This window comes from Sorex fumeus, unplaced genomic scaffold (assembly GCF_029834395.1).
Source record: "Sorex fumeus unplaced genomic scaffold, SorFum_2.1 ptg000047l, whole genome shotgun sequence".
Taxonomy (NCBI): domain Eukaryota; kingdom Metazoa; phylum Chordata; class Mammalia; order Eulipotyphla; family Soricidae; genus Sorex; species Sorex fumeus.
Window position 1 is genome coordinate 37,864,617 of NW_026606104.1, and position 15,738 is coordinate 37,880,354.

The 15,738-nt window shown below is 41.0% G+C and overlaps 1 protein-coding gene across 20 annotated transcripts in view; it reads right to left on the bottom strand.

Moving 5' to 3' along the window:
* The window catches only part of EIF4G3 (eukaryotic translation initiation factor 4 gamma 3), a 355,974-nt gene that overhangs the window by 33,523 nt on the left and 306,713 nt on the right, over positions 1 to 15,738 (bottom strand). For 19 of the 20 annotated variants that reach the window (XM_056122565.1, XM_056122555.1, XM_056122552.1 and 16 more), the window contains 4 exons: positions 11,850 to 11,944; positions 7,615 to 7,708; positions 5,049 to 5,166; positions 836 to 1,056 (listed from right to left, as the gene is read on the bottom strand). In XM_056122565.1, coding sequence (XP_055978540.1) covers positions 836 to 1,056; positions 5,049 to 5,166; positions 7,615 to 7,708; positions 11,850 to 11,944 — 528 coding nt within the window. The remainder of the gene's footprint in view (positions 1 to 835; positions 1,057 to 5,048; positions 5,167 to 7,614; positions 7,709 to 11,849; positions 11,945 to 15,738) is intronic. The other variant, XM_056122556.1, reaches the window with a different exon arrangement.

Below are 15,738 nucleotides of genomic sequence, written 5' to 3' on the forward strand. Positions count from 1 at the left end.
GCAAACTGAGGCTGAGTGAAAAGATGGGATACCCAGAAGCAACCAAATGCTCGGTAGGTGTGTAGTCAATGCACAAATGACCCCGACAATACAGACACAAAAGAGTGGCCGGTCTACACTGTTAATACAAGGTATTATTATAGTAAACTAGTTAATTTTGAGAAATGTGATGAAGAGGAAGCAAGAAGGAGGAACACACCTCAGGTAGAATTGTGGGCGAATCTCTAGGTAGAGAATGTGCCACAGGTATTTAAATGATCAACTTAGTGATCCAAAGTCTTTATCAGTTGAGGAACTGGTAAGAAATTCAGAATGCTTAATAGACACGTGCACCATCTCATTGTAAGTTCCAATAGTAAAGTAAAAGTAAAGGCCCTCCCGTTGATCATCGATTTGCTCGAGCGGGCCCAGTAACGTCTCCATCATGAGACTTGTTGTTACTGTGTTTGGCATATCAAATACGCCACGGGGAGCTTGCCAGGCTCTGCCGTGTGGGCGAGATACTCTCGGTAGCTTGCGGGGCTCTCTGAGAGGGGCGGAGGAATCGAACGCGGGTTGGCCATGTTGGCTGTGTGCAAGGCAAACGCCCTACCGCTGTGCTATCGGATAAGTTCCAATAAGAAAGAAGAAAAAATTACCAGCTGCTAAATAGGTTTTCATTCAGGGGAATCAGAACTACATTCTATAAATCTGTGAAGATGCCTTTTCACTTTTCATGCACTGGGGGATATGTTGTTGCAGCACACTGACTGTGAATTCACCCAGGCATAATGTCTCCTCTGCACTTTTCCTTCTGAATGTAAGGCACCAGTCTTTATCTGCATGTGAATCTCACCGGACTCCCTGGCTTTGCTCCGGTCCGCGTCGGCGCTGTTCCTTTCCATGTCCATGCCTCCTGTGAGTTGTTTCACTGTCTCTAGCATCTCTCTCCGCTGCTCTTCTTGAGACTGATTGTCTAACAGATCTTTACTGCTACTGCCCCTCATGAAAGTGTTTGGACGAGCTGCTGCAGATGGAAGGGGCTTGTCATTCTTCTCCCTGCCCATGCTTCCACGACTTAAAAGATAAAACAACACTTTTCAAAAGAACGACCACCCTATCCCCAGAGTATAAAGAAAGCAGCACTAGAGATTTCTAAAAGTACACAGAATAGGTTTTCACAGAAAACTTTAATATGTGAGGCACCAATTGCATCCCAAAGTGTAATTATTTATATAAACAAAATGGGTGCTTTAAAGGGAATACTGAATACTAAGATATGATAACACTTTCTCCATAGATATTAAAGTGAATACGTAGAAAGTCAAATGTCAATGGCAATTCCTTATTTATTATTTACTCATTTGATGGAGGGGTCAAATCCAGGAATTCATAAATGCAAGACGAGTGCTCTACTGACACATTCCTAGTCTTTATTTAGAATAGATGGATGAGGACATGCAATGGTGTAAGGAGCGGGGGGATGCCTAGATCACCCTTGGTCCCCGAGTATATGGAGGATAAGGAAAGAAATAGAGTGAAGAAAAAGGGAAAGAAAAGGTAGACAAGAAGCAACGGGGGCAGGAGTCAGGAGGATTCAGGCACATCAGTGGTGGCAAGGAAAGACACAGCTGTATATATATAAACCAGAGTCAACAACACTAAAATCCCGAGACCCAAACTTTATAAAAGGTGCCTGTCAAGATGGCAGGCTGGGGGGGCTGGAACGATAGTACAGCCGATAGGGCATTTGCCCTGCACGCGGCCGACCCGGGATCGATCCCCAGTATCCCATATGGTACCCCAAGCATCACCAGGAGTGATTCCTGAGTGCAGAGCCAGGAGTAATCCCTGAGCATTGCTGGGTGTGACCCAAAAAGGAAAAAAAAAAGATGGCAGGCTAGGGCTGGGGCAGGGGGAGGGCAGTAGGAGAGGGAACCTAGGAACACTGGTGGAGGAAAGTTGACACTGGTGGCAGGATCAATACTAAGATGCTGTATATCTAAAACTCCACTATGAATAACTGTAAGTAATGGTGCTTAAATAAAATAAAAATTTAAAAAATTTAAAGAAAAAAATGGGATGGGGGCACCATTGCTTACTCTTGGCTCTCTGCTCAGGGATCACTCCTGACAGTGCTTGGGGACCATTTAGGTCGCTGGGGATCAAACCTGGGTCAGCTGTATTATATCTCTGCCCCATCCCACCCCCATTTAATGTTTTAGAGGTCACACTTGTCTGGGTTATTCCATAGATGCCGGGGACTGGAGACATATGATTCTAGGGAAGTCAAACTTGAAGCCTCAACCACTTAAACTATAACCTTTTAATTATGGTCTTGGGCCACACCTTGTGGTGTTTAGGAGCTACTCCTGGCTCTGTCCTCATGGTTAGTCCTCAGTCACAAGAAAGGCAAGTCTTAATGCCGGTACTATCTTTTTGGCATAAGCTAACTTTTTAAAATTTGTGGTACCAGTGATAAAAGAGAAAAACAAAAGTCTCACACAGGCAAAGCCTGTGTTGTCCTACTACTTAGTCACACCCAGGACCTGTTAAGCTTTTAAAAATCAACTAAGAACACATGGGGCGGGGGCAATATACAGTAGGGAGGATGCTTGCCTTGCATGGAGCTGACCCAGGTTTGATCCCTTACATTCCATATGGCTCCCTGACTGAGCACCATCTGTTGTGATCCTTGAGCATAGACCCAGGAATGAGCTCCAAACACTGCCAGGTGTGACCAAGAGAAAAAAAATCACTTAACACAAAAGTGGGGCCTGGATGTTAGTATGTTAGTACAGAGGGTAGGGCTGACAGGATTGAATCCCTGGCACCCCAGATGGTTCCCTGAGCCTTGCCAGGAGAGATTTTTGAGTACAGAATCAGGAGGAACCTTTGAGTATCACCAAATGGGTGACCTCAAAATAGAAAATAGAAAACACAAAAAATCAAAAACAACAACAAAAAAAGAAATTTAGAAAACAAACACAGAGGGCAGTTATGGCTATATGAACTAAATGAGTGAATGGGAAACAATACCAAAAGAACATGGAATTGCTATTTTAGAAATTATATAAATTTACTCAGAAACCTCAAATATATAAAAAATATCTGAGAAAGAGTAGAAGTAGTCTCTGATTAGTCAAGTTACACTTTTCAAGCTCATTTTACATTATTTACACACCGTGTTTTCACACTGTTCATTTTAAGGGAGAATCTTCCTGTATTTCTTTTTAGTGTCCTTTTAGACACTTCTAATTCCACAGTTTCTTGATTCTCATTATTGAAGAGGAACAACAAATTAAGGAACGAGAGAGGAAAGAATTGGACAAAGGACAACTGTGTAACCCTTGTGAAAGAATGCTCACAGGTATATAAGAAGTAGAGCCACCAGTGGGAAATTTGCCTGCTAGGCAGTGAATCACAAAAACTTCTATAGCACAACTAATGGCATCAACAGCAATCTCATTATTATCACTGAAATCTGACCTGTGGAAAATATAGACAATCTTGGGCAGGAGAGAAAGATCAGCAATAGGGAGCTTGCCTTGCACATCACAGAACCAGGTTTGATCCCCTGCACCACATATGGTTTCCTGAGTCCTACCCTGAGTGATCCTTGAATAAAGAGTAAGCCCTGTGCACTCTGTGTACAATGGGTGTGGCCCAAATACAAATGTTATTTGAACAACCAAAAAAGACAAAGTCTGCAACTGGCCACACTGATTACAAAAATCAAAAATGGGCTAGAGAGCATTCAATGGGCTGAAAACATGCTTTGCATGAAGGAAGTCTGGGTTTGACCCTGGTACCATTTTGGTCCACCATATACTCCTCGGAGCAATCCCCAAACACTGAGTCAGGAGGAGTCCCAGAAAACTGCTAGGCGTGGCGCACAAAACAAGATAAAAAAAAATCTGAAAGTAAATTAAAACAAAAAACAAAAAGCTTAAGAAATCTTAAAGAAATTTCAGCTTTGAAAGTACTTATATAACAAATTTTGTTTTCTGCCAACTACTACATGTCCTCATCCATTCTCCACAAGCCAGCCGATAGAAAACTTGACTATATCAATTCTACAACAAATGGAAGACAGATGTATTTAACAAGTAGTGAAAAACATCAAGATATGCTCAAATATAACTTCAAGAATGTAACAGAGAAGTATAGCATGACACTACACTCAACACAGTGTTATTCTAATATTGAGAGAAAAGAAATCCAGTAACACTGAACAAGTGTTATTTGCAAGTGCTGAATCCTAGCCATTTGACTACCAGGCAGTACCAAAATGATATTGGAGATTCTGCTTCTGTATCATTTTGCTTAAATTCACAGTTTCTGAAAAACTATCATGGATTCCATGAGAACTGATTGTACTGAGCTGCCATGCCCTTCAAGTAAATGCCTGAGTATCTTCAGCTTTAGTTTGGACAGTTCTACATATGTCTCCACAGCTCTTTGGGTAGGCCTGATATTCATAAGGAACAGACTATTAGACATTTGCCAGGTAATTTATTTCCCTTCAATTCCAGTTCAAATCCACCAATCCACCAAGGCTTGTTTGCTTTTTTTGTGGAGCCTGGGATTGAACCCAAGGCTTCACAAACAAAACGAATGATACACCTCTATACCATAGCCCTACTCCCAAATCATGTAATCTTGGAAAGAAGTGTGGAGATTAAATGTCACAAAGGTAATCAGGGGCTGCAGAGATAGAACAGTAGATAAGGCACTTTGTCTTGCATATGGCTGACCTGGGTATAAACCCTGGCATCCCATCTAGTCCCCCAGAGTCTTCCAGGAGTGATCACTCAGTACAGAGCCTGAAGTAAGCTCTGAGCACAGCTCAGCATGGCCCCAATTCAACAAAACAAAACCTTTAGAGATTTAAAAAATTCATTTGCAGAGATTATCATTTTAATCTGAATGAATGCAAGAAGAGGGAAAGGTGGAGAGAGGGAGTGGGAGAGAGAAGGGAGCAGGAGAAGTGGAGAGAAGGAGAGGGAGCGGGAGAAAGATGGGCTAGCAGAACAGACTTGTGCTAACAAAGAGAATCAGTTTCTCACCTGGTTAAGGTCCTTCTGGAATCAAACTCTAAAGGTGTGGATGATGCAGAGCCTGAGGGTGCTGGTGGTTGTAAAGCAGAGAATCTGTTTAAACTGGAAGCACTTGATCGTAAAGCATCTATAGTTATTAAGGATTGAGAAAAAATATATAAATCACATGACTAAAGTGAAGCTTTTAATTACTCTGACTCTCTGAGGTGGGGCCCGTGGCTAGGCATTTCCTACAAGTCTACAAAAGTGATGCAAATCTCCTTGTCCACAGACTACTTTAAGAAATGAAACACTGAAAGTAATTTATAAAAGAGAGTTTAGAAACCTTTGTTCATTGTAACCATTTACAACCCTTTGAAAATTATTTTGGTAAGCAGGGGTCAGAGCAATAGTACAGTAGTTAGGGTGCTTGCCTAGCACATGGCTGACCTGGGTTTGATCCCCAGGATGCCATATGGTTTCCCAGTTCAGCCGGGAACGATTCCTAAGTGCAAAACCAGGAGTAACCTCTGAGCATCACTCATTGTGGCCCCAAAACAAACACGATCTATTCTAGGTGCGCATGGTAAGTGGAAAGGAGAGAGGCAAGTGAAAACAAAATAATTTAACTTAAAAAGCTGGTTAATAAAAAGGTTATGATCTCATTTATATAAAAGCACATGGGGGGTCTGGAGTAATAGCACAGCAGGTAGAGCGTTCGCCTTGCATGTGGATGACCTGGGTTCAATTCCCATACGGTCCCCCCGAGCACTGCGAGGAGTAATTCCTGATTGCATGAGCCAGGAATAACCCATGTGCATTGTGGGTGTGACCCAAAAAGAAAAAAAAAGCACCTAAATTTAAGCGAAAAAGGTTTATTAAAAGAAAAAAAGGTCAGAATTACACAGTAGAAGGGAAACATGGGAATGAGAATAACATTTAAGTTTCCTCCCACTGGATAATTTTATCAAAAATAACTGTAAGGGGCTGGGGAAAGAGATAGTAAGTAGGTAAGGCACTTGCCTTTCACGTAGATGACCAGTGTTTGAACCCCAGCACAGCATCTGGTCCCCCCAGCCTCTCCATTGATGCAAACATGAGTTAAGTTTCTATTGTGTCCACCAAAAAATGAAAAAATGATTACAAACGTAATCACATTACTCTCCAGGAGTAATCTCTGAGTACAGAGCCAAGGATAATTTCTAAGCTCAGCCAGGTGTGCCCCCAGAGAAACAAAAAGCCAAAACATTTTGGCGTGGGCATTGTCAATGGAACTCAGTGCAGAGCTTATGTTTTGTATGTTTAAGACCTTGGGTTTGGACTGGAGAGATACTACAGTGGGTAAGGCACTTGCCCTGTTTACAGCCCCCTGGAGTTCAATTCCTGGCATTCCACCTGGTCCCTCGAGCACAGCCAGGAATGATTCCTAAGCATAAAACCAGGAGTAACCCCTCAACATCACTTGGGGGTGGTGGTGCCTTCCCCCCAGGAAAAAAAAACAAAAGAAAAAAGACCCTGGGCTTAAGGGAAGACAGAATAATGTGTAAGTACTGGCCTGATGCTGCAAACCCTGTTTTAAATCCCCAGCACCAGATATGGTCCCTGATCCACACCAGGAGTGATCCCTGAGCACGGAGTCAGGAATAGGCCTTGAGCAAGGAGGGGTATGCAACACCTCCCTGAAGGAAAAAAAAAAAAAGAAAGAAAAAGAAAAAAGAAAAAAGGAATACACTGGGACTATGGGGGACACAGATTGATTTTTCCTGACACACATCTGAAAGTTGCTTTCAATGCAGTATTACTTAAGTGTGAAATGTTCTGGGAAAGTGGTATTTCTGTGCATGTGTTTCTGGGTACAATTGTGGTTGTGTTGGTGGTGGTCTTTGTGTGCTTTGCTAAGGAAAGTAGGCAAGGTCTGAGCTCTGCCACTGAGCCACATCTCAATCCCCAAATGTTATGCTTTAATGAAATGCTTGTGATGATACAGGCATGATACTGTCTTCAGGACAAGGTCCCTAAAACCTGACATTCAACAAAGATTTTAATCCAGGTCGAGGGCGACAGTGCAAACGCTACCGTACATGATTCACATTAAGGAGTTCCAAGTTTGATTCTTGACATCACATGGTCCAAGGAACACTGCTGGGAGTCACCTCCAAGCACTGAGCCACGCTCAACCCCACTGCCAAAATGATTTTTATCCAATTATTTATCTTTTTAAAACTCCCTGAAATGAAACAGTTCTGGGTATTCACATTCTTTTTCTCAGTAAAGTGAATTTTCTCTTTTTAAATTTCAGGTACCAGGAGTCTCTTTAATTACACCTAATTTGTGATTAAAAAGGATTCCATCAGATCAAAGTTTTAAACAGCTTAACTGAATTGAATTTTAAAAAACCACTTAAAATATCTAAGAACCTTATTGAGAAGGAAACTCTCAACTAATGTTAGTCAAAGACCCTGGGCCATTAATATACTCCACATGATTAGTCTATAGGTCTTTTCTAAAATCACTAAGAAGTGAGCGTGGGCACACAGTGTAAGGTGAATGGGAGCAGCAACAGGCAGGCCTCTGAGGAGAGATGTGCCCAACTCACCAGTCTCGCTCGCCTTTGCTCCACCACTACTGCCTTTCCCCCAGCTGCCCAGCTGTGCCTTAGGTACCAGTTGAATTTTCTCATCAATTGTGGGCTGCAACAAAAGTGGCCATAATTCAATCACAGGAAATATTCTAGAGCAATCTATCTTTCATTTTTTTTAATGCAGCAGAACTAATTTTACAAATACAGTTTTGCTTACAATGTCGATTTATGAAACTTAACTCAGCTATTCATGCTAAAGAGGACGCTCTGTGGCTCCTGAAGCACTTTCTTCAAATCCAGCTCCCAAAAGAACAGTCTGAAACCACTGGAATAGTGCATGCATTTGGGTGGTCCCATTAATACTCAGCAAGGTTTGCTGACTGTGAGCTGTCTATTCCTCGTTTATGATAATGTCCAATTATTTGAAAAACAAACAATACTCTATTACTATAAAATGTGCCCATTAATCTCTTCATATTACTATCAGGATGAAGGTTAAAAGATATGAACATGTCACTTTTCACGCTGGGGATGGGGATTAAGGTGCCCGAGCTTAAATCTTTAAACCAAGGTTTAATGCAAATGAAGAGTTACTACAGTACCATACAACACAAAAAGTTTATAATGCAGCTCTTTAAAACAAAAGATTTCTTGCTCTCTCTCATCTGTGAAATATAAAGAACTTTAGAATAAGAAAATGACAAATGGCCATTGGTAACAGACCTGAGAGCCGATCTATAGAACTGAGTTTGCCTGGAGGTGGGGTAGAGTAGGTGATTTTGAGACACTGGTGGAGGAATGCAGACACATGGTAGGGAGTGTGGAATGGAACACTAGTAGAACAACAGTTTTTGAAAGTATTATAAACAGTAATAGTTATCCGGCACCTGATTATAAACTGAAATAAAAAGAAGAGAAAGAAGGAACCTCAAAGATATTTCTATCTTCTGATGATGCTGGCCTTGTTATAATGACATGCAATTCACACAAATCTCTTCTAGTTAACAATGAATTTCACTGATGATTTTGAACTACATCTATATACTCACATTGAATAATTATAGTTTAAATATCTTAAATTTTATTAACTAAATATATGTGTATATATATATATATATATATATATGGTTATATATATATAAGTTGGTCTGGTTGTGCTCATCGTCTCTTGAGTTCTGTATTATTCCTAGAGGGGATTAGATGACCATATGCGGTGCTGGGGACTGAACCCAGGTCGGCTGCCTATCAGGCACTCTAGCCAACAATTTACATATTTAAAAATATTAAGAAAATAATGTTTTAGGTTTAATAGCACTGTTCCACAGGAACAATATTTAAAAATATTTCAAGTATTAGTGGGTACGACGTTTGCCTTGCACATGGCCGACCTGGGCTCAATTCCTCCGCCCCTCTCAGAAAGTCCAACAAGCTACTGAGAGTATCTCGCCCGCACGGCAAAGCCTGGCAAGCTCCCGTGACATATTTGATATGCCAAAAACAGTAACAACAAGTCTCACAATTTGTTGTGAGACGTTACTGGTGCCTGCTTGGGCAAATCGATGAACAACGGGAGGACAGTGCTACAGTGCTACAGTATAGATATAATTTTCAAAATGTTGGAGGAATTAAGTATAGCATTTTGGTTAAAATTCTTGGTTCAGAAGCGAGAGTGCTTGCCTTGCGGTGGCCAATCCATGTTGGATCCCCAGCACCACATGTGGTCCCATTTGGTCCCCTGAGACTGCCATGAGTGATTTCTGAGAGCAGAGCCAGGAGGAACCCCTGAGCACTGCCCGGTGTAGCTCCCAAACTAAAAACAAAACCAAAAGATTTTTGGTTAAATTTCCCTCAAAAAAAGTACAAGGGAGATAGCTCAAAGAGCTGGATCACATGGATTGCATGTGGGAACTGCATGGGTGCCCTAAGTACTGCCAGGAGTTACCCCCAAGCATTACACTGGGAATAGCCTCGAGGCATAACTAGGTGTGCCTCAAAACTAACAAAAATGGAGGAAACTAAAAGACCAACAAAAATGAAATCCATAAAAAAGTGTATTATAGGTAAGGAACAAACTAGCAAATGATTCAAAAAATTACTGAATCACAATGAATTACAATGTTTCAAAATTATTCATGAATAGGGCTGGAGCAATAGCACAGCGGGTAGGGTGTTAGCCTTGCACGCGGCTGACCCAGGTTCGATTCCCAGCATCCCATCCCTGAGCACCGCCAGTGGTAATTTCTGAGTGTAGAGCCAGGAGTGACCCCGGGTGTAATCCAAAAACCAAAAAACAAACAAACAAACAAACAAAACCCCCCAAATTATTCATGATTGAGTTCAAGTGCTACAATGTTTGAGCACCCATTCCTTCACTAGTGCCCAGTTCCTTCCACCAATGTCCCTAGTCTCTCAAGACCCCCAGCCAGCAGGCACTTTTTTCTTCTTTCCCTTTAAGCACTTTGTTTTTGGATCACACCTGGTTCTGCACTCAGGAATTAATCCTGGTGGTGCTCAGGGGAACATTTGGCAGGTGCAAGGCAAGCAAGCACCTTGTGCCCTATAATATCTCTCCAGGCCTCCTCTAGGCACTTCAGCAAAGGATTTTCATTTGACATCTACATTTTTTTGGTGTGTAATGTTAGGATTCAAACCCTAGGGCCTCACTCATACATGGCGAATACTCTAAAAGTTAAGCCCATTCTCAACCTTAAATGACTTTAAAAACCGACTGGTCCACTGACTTGTGGGTCTGTCTTTATTCCAATACCAAGCTGTTTTAATTACTACCGCTTTGTAGTAGTTTGAAGTTGGGGAAGGTGATGCCTCCCATCTTCTTTTTCCCAAGGATTGCTTTAGCTATTCACGGGGGTTTGTTGTTCCACATGAATTTCAGAAGTAGTCGATCTATTTCTTTGAAAAATGTCATGGGTATTCTTATAGTGACTACACTGAATCTGTATAATGCTTTGGGGAGTATTGCCACATTGACAACGTTAATCTGCCCAATCCATAAGCAGAAGATGTGTTTCCATTTTCTCTTGTCCTCTTATTTTTTGAAGCAGTAACTCTGCATCTCATGGTGATTCAACCGAAACATACAAACAACAACAACAAAAAAAACCAAATCACCGGGCTGTTTTCAACAGATTCCTTTTGTTTTGTTTGGGGGTCACATCAGGTAGTGTCTGGGGACTAATCCTGGCTCAGTACCAGGGAGCTCCTTGATTGAACTAGGGCTTCTACACGCTCTAGCCCTTTGAGCTACCTCCCTAGTCCAGAAGTTTCTCACTTTTACAAAATCACTTCTACTGCTAGGAGAAATATCTACTAGGAGAAGTTTTTCCTTCTTACTGGAGTCTCAAGAGAGAGAAATAGAATATTAAAGCTCTTCTGTCACAGAACGGTTTCTAGCAGGTTCTCTGTGCTTTCTTTTATGTACTGGTTATGGCAAACCATTAATCCTTTTACAGACAGACAGAGGTTAGCTGTTGCTTCTCCAGCGCTAAGAGAACACTGTATAACAGCTTCCAAATGACCCTGACTTCTGAAATATCTTTATTATGCCTCTTAAAGGAGCTCAAAATTTGAAGAATTAACTGATTCACTTTCTCTTTAGTACACATACACTTGTAGAAATAAAAAGAACTCCAGGAAAAGTATCGATTGATAATTTAAAAAATCTGCATTAAAATACAACCAAGCCCTAAATCATATCATATAGCTATTTTGTATGACCAGGGAGTTATTTTGAGATTCTTCTAAGATATTTTAAGGTTCTTACACATTTGTTTTATTTTTAATTATTTTATGTATATATATATATATATATATATATATATATATATATACACACACATAGGCTTTGGGGATCACACCCAATGATGCTCAGGGCTGACGCCTGGCTCTGCACTCAGGAATTACTCCTGGTGGTGCTGGGGGACCACATGAGATGCTGGGGATCAAACCCACACCAGCCGCATGCAAGGCAAATAAATGCCCTACCCGCTGTACTATCGCTCTGGCTCCACAAGTTTTATTTTAAATATCATACTGGGTCCAGGGAAGTAGTACGGGGTAAGCTACTTGCATTTCATGCGGTCAACCAGGGTTCAATCCCCAGCACCACATATGGTTCTCCGAGCACAGCCAGGAGAGATTCTTGAGTGCAGAGCCTGAGTAACCCCGGAGCACTGCCGGGTATGGCACAAAAATAAAAACAAAACAAAAAAAGAAAAAAATGTTATACTCACCTTAGTAATTTTCAAGAATTTTGAGGGGTCCAGGACACGGCTGTTCTTGGCCCCTTGTACGGTATTCCACCCGCCTTCATCTACTCTCTGAACACCTGCAGGAAGAAGAGTCAGTCAGAATGGAGGAGCAGAGTACACTGGTGCAGTGCAGGGTGCTGAAATCCAGGCACGAAACCCTGTTAACAACAGTACTGCAAATCATGCCACTTCAGATTAAAAAATATGGTTAAAAAGGGAAAAAATATGTCACTTTAGTGTTTCATGTTTTAAGAAAACTTGACAATGAAATGGTGAACAATTTTTTTTGGTTTGACTTTTGGATTTTGGGCCATATCATGCTGGGCTCAGGGCTTATTCTAGGCTCAGTGTTCAGGGGACATTTTCAAGTCTGGTCTTTTAATAAAAATCAAAGAACACCCACCCTCCACCCCACACTCAAAAAGGTGTCATAGCATTGCTGACGATTTCTTTAAGAGACACAGATTATAAAACAAATTTGGCTCTATTGTGTTTCTCACAAACATTACTGATGGAGAAGAATCTAATTGACACAAATGAATAGATCTGGTGCCAACAGGAGCATGCAAAATTTAAAGCTTGTAGAGTTAATGATTAGAACATTTGGGGAGAAACCAGATGGAAATAATTTATTCCAAAGTTTACTTCATATGAGGACCAGAGAGCACAGGAGCCAAGAAGCTTGCTGTGCATCCTACTGCTCCTGTTTTTTTTTTTTATAAATTGAATCATTGTGAGATACAGTTACAACCTTTCATGATTAAGTTTCAGTCACACAATGACAGAGCACTCATCCCTCCATCAGTGTGCATTTTCCACCACCAATGTTCCCAGTATCCCTCCTGCAGCCCCCCCCCCCCCCCATCCTACCCCCTGCCTCTGTGGTAGGAACCTTCTTTCTTACTCTCTTCTTTTGGACATCATGGTTTGCAATACAGATACTGAGAGGACGTCATGTTTGATCCTTAGTCTACATTCAGCATGCATCTCCATTCCCAAGCGATTCCTCCAACCATCATTTTCTTAGTGGTCCCTTCTCCATCCCAATTGCCTCTTCCCCCATCATGTGAGGCAGGCTTCCAAACAGTGGAGTGATCTTCCTGGCCCTTATCTCTACTGTCCTTAAAGAGTTAGTCTCATGTTATGTTACCCACTGGTTCTGGTTGGATCCCAAGCACCACAATATGGTCCTCTGAGTAAAGTCATTGGTTATTCCTAACCATAGAGCCAGGAATAGCCTCCGAACACTGTGGGGTGTGCCCTGCCTCTAAAAATAAAAACAAACACAAAAAAGCCCACAAAATTTACTTCACATAATGGTTTCAAAGGGCAGTTTGTTTCAATCATTTTCTGGTGGAAAATACTGAATCTTCTTTTCTTATACTTCATATCCAATTTGTCAGCAAATCCTATTATATTAATATTTATATTTTATTCAACATCTGACCCTACTATCAATATATGTGACTAAAATATATATATACGTATATATATATATATTTTGCTTTTTGGGTCACACCCGGCGATGCACAGGAGTTACTCCTGGCTCTGCACTCAGGAATCACTCCTGGCGGTGCTCAGGGGACCATATGGGATGCTGGGAATCGAACCTGGGTCTGCTGTGCGCAAGACAAATACCCTACCTGCTGTGCTATCACTCCAGCCCCTAAAAATATTTTTGATATACAAAATATATTTATCAATATAAAATAATTGTATTGGTAATACTTATATTATAATTGACAGTTATATTAATAACGTAATATAAAGTATCAATATAACTACCTTATATTATATTCAAAACATATTTATTAATATATTTTATTCAGCATCTAGCCCTAATTGATGCCAGATAATGTAGCACCTACTACCTACTATCAATACTACCAATTTTATTTAAGACAGCAATATTTCCTGGATTGGTACACAAATTTCATTGGATTTTTTTGCTTCTACTCTTAACCTATTTGCATCATGACAGTCACCATGATCCTAATAAAGTTTGAGTTAGGTCCTGTCACTTCTGTTCAAAAAGCTTCTAATGTGTCAGCATCTGACTCAGAGAAAAAGCAGATTATTTATAAAAGGTACACAAACTACATTATCTGTTTCCCTACCACTCAGAGTTCCATCTTGTTCAAATCTTCTCCTATTCCCTTTGCTCTATCCATATTTGCCCACTGCTATTTCTTGAAGATGTCACTTCAGAGTCTTTGTACTAAATATCTCTTTACTAAAACCTTCTTCAGTCAGATAGCCACATGACTTATTTACCTCAACCACTTCAGTTCACTTTTCAAGCAACATCAATTTCTCTGGGCTCCCAAATCCGTTTGAAATTGTAACCTCAACCACAAAGCTTTTTCTCACTTCCTCTCTCTGCTCTTCCCCCCACTGCAGTACAAATTTCCCTGACAAATCATGCATTTATTACCTTTCCCTCTGGCAGGTGTAACAAGACGCAAAGGACTTTGACATTCAATATGCTTGTTGAATAAATGAATGAAAAACCATGAAACTTTCTATCCAAAAGCCTTTCTCATCTCCAGGTTAACGTTTTGCTTTTCTCCATGCTACCTGGTCTTACTATTATAAATAGAGGCTGTTTCTTTGTATATTTCACTTGTGTCCTATTCCTTTCTGCTTGCTCATCTGTTACTCCTCTAAGAGTTATTTCCTTATCTGTGGACATCTTCATGGGCTAGATTTTCATCCTTTCCTCTCATCCATTTCACGATAAGTCATTTATATATTTTTTTAGTTACAGAGGAAGGATTCAAATCCTACTTTTGTGATATTAGATTTGAGAGCTCATTTTTGTTGTAGTTTTGGGACCATATCTGGAGTAGGCTGAGGGCTGAGCTCATGGATCACTCTTGGTGGGCTCAGGGGACTGTACGGGGTGCTGGGGATTAAATTCGGATCATCCACATGCAAGGTCTGCTGTACTAGACCTTGTGCTCTAAATACTTCAGTTACAACTTTCTGTCTGTTACTTACAAGAAGCTGTTACTAAAATGACTTCATTAGATGGATGCTTGAAGTTGCACTATATATATATATATATATATATATATATATATATAGCACAGCGGTAGGGCATTTGCCTTGTGTGCAGCTAGCCCAGCTGAGCTGGGTTCGATTCCTCCGCCCCTCTCGGAGAGCCTGGCAAGCTACCGAGAGTATTCAATATGCCAAACACAGTAACAAAAAGTCTCACAATGGAGACGTTACTGGGCCCACTCGAGCAAATTGATGAACAACGAGAGGATAGTGTTAGTGATAGTGTTATATGTGTATATGTATGTATGTGTGTGTGTGTGTGTGTGTATATATATATATATATATATATATATATATATATATATATATATCCTCCCATGTTCTGGATGATGACTCTAAACTTGGGTTGAGACAATTGCCTTCAGGCCAGGAAGAGAGTTTAAAGGGTTCAAGCATATGCTTTCCAGGGGAGAAGGCAGCTGGAATAGAGAAGGGATCACTAAGAAAATGATGGCTTGAGGAACCGGTCTGGATGGGAGATGTGTGCAGAAAGTAGATAAAGGACCAAACATGATAACCTCTCAGGGTCTGTATTGAAAGCCATAATGCCCCAAAGTAGAGAGAGATTATGGGAAATCATGTCTGCCCTGGAGGCAGGGGGAGGGTGGGAAAGGGGGGGAAATACCTGGCATATTGGTGGTGGGGAATGTGCACTGGTGGAGTGATGGGTGATAATTGTGTGACTGTAACCCAAACGTGAAATCTTGTAAGTATCTCATGGTGATTCAATAAAATAAAAAAAAAATTAAAACTAAAATCCTCAAGCTCCAGCCCTAGCACTGCAGTCTCATCTTATCTCCCCCTGCTC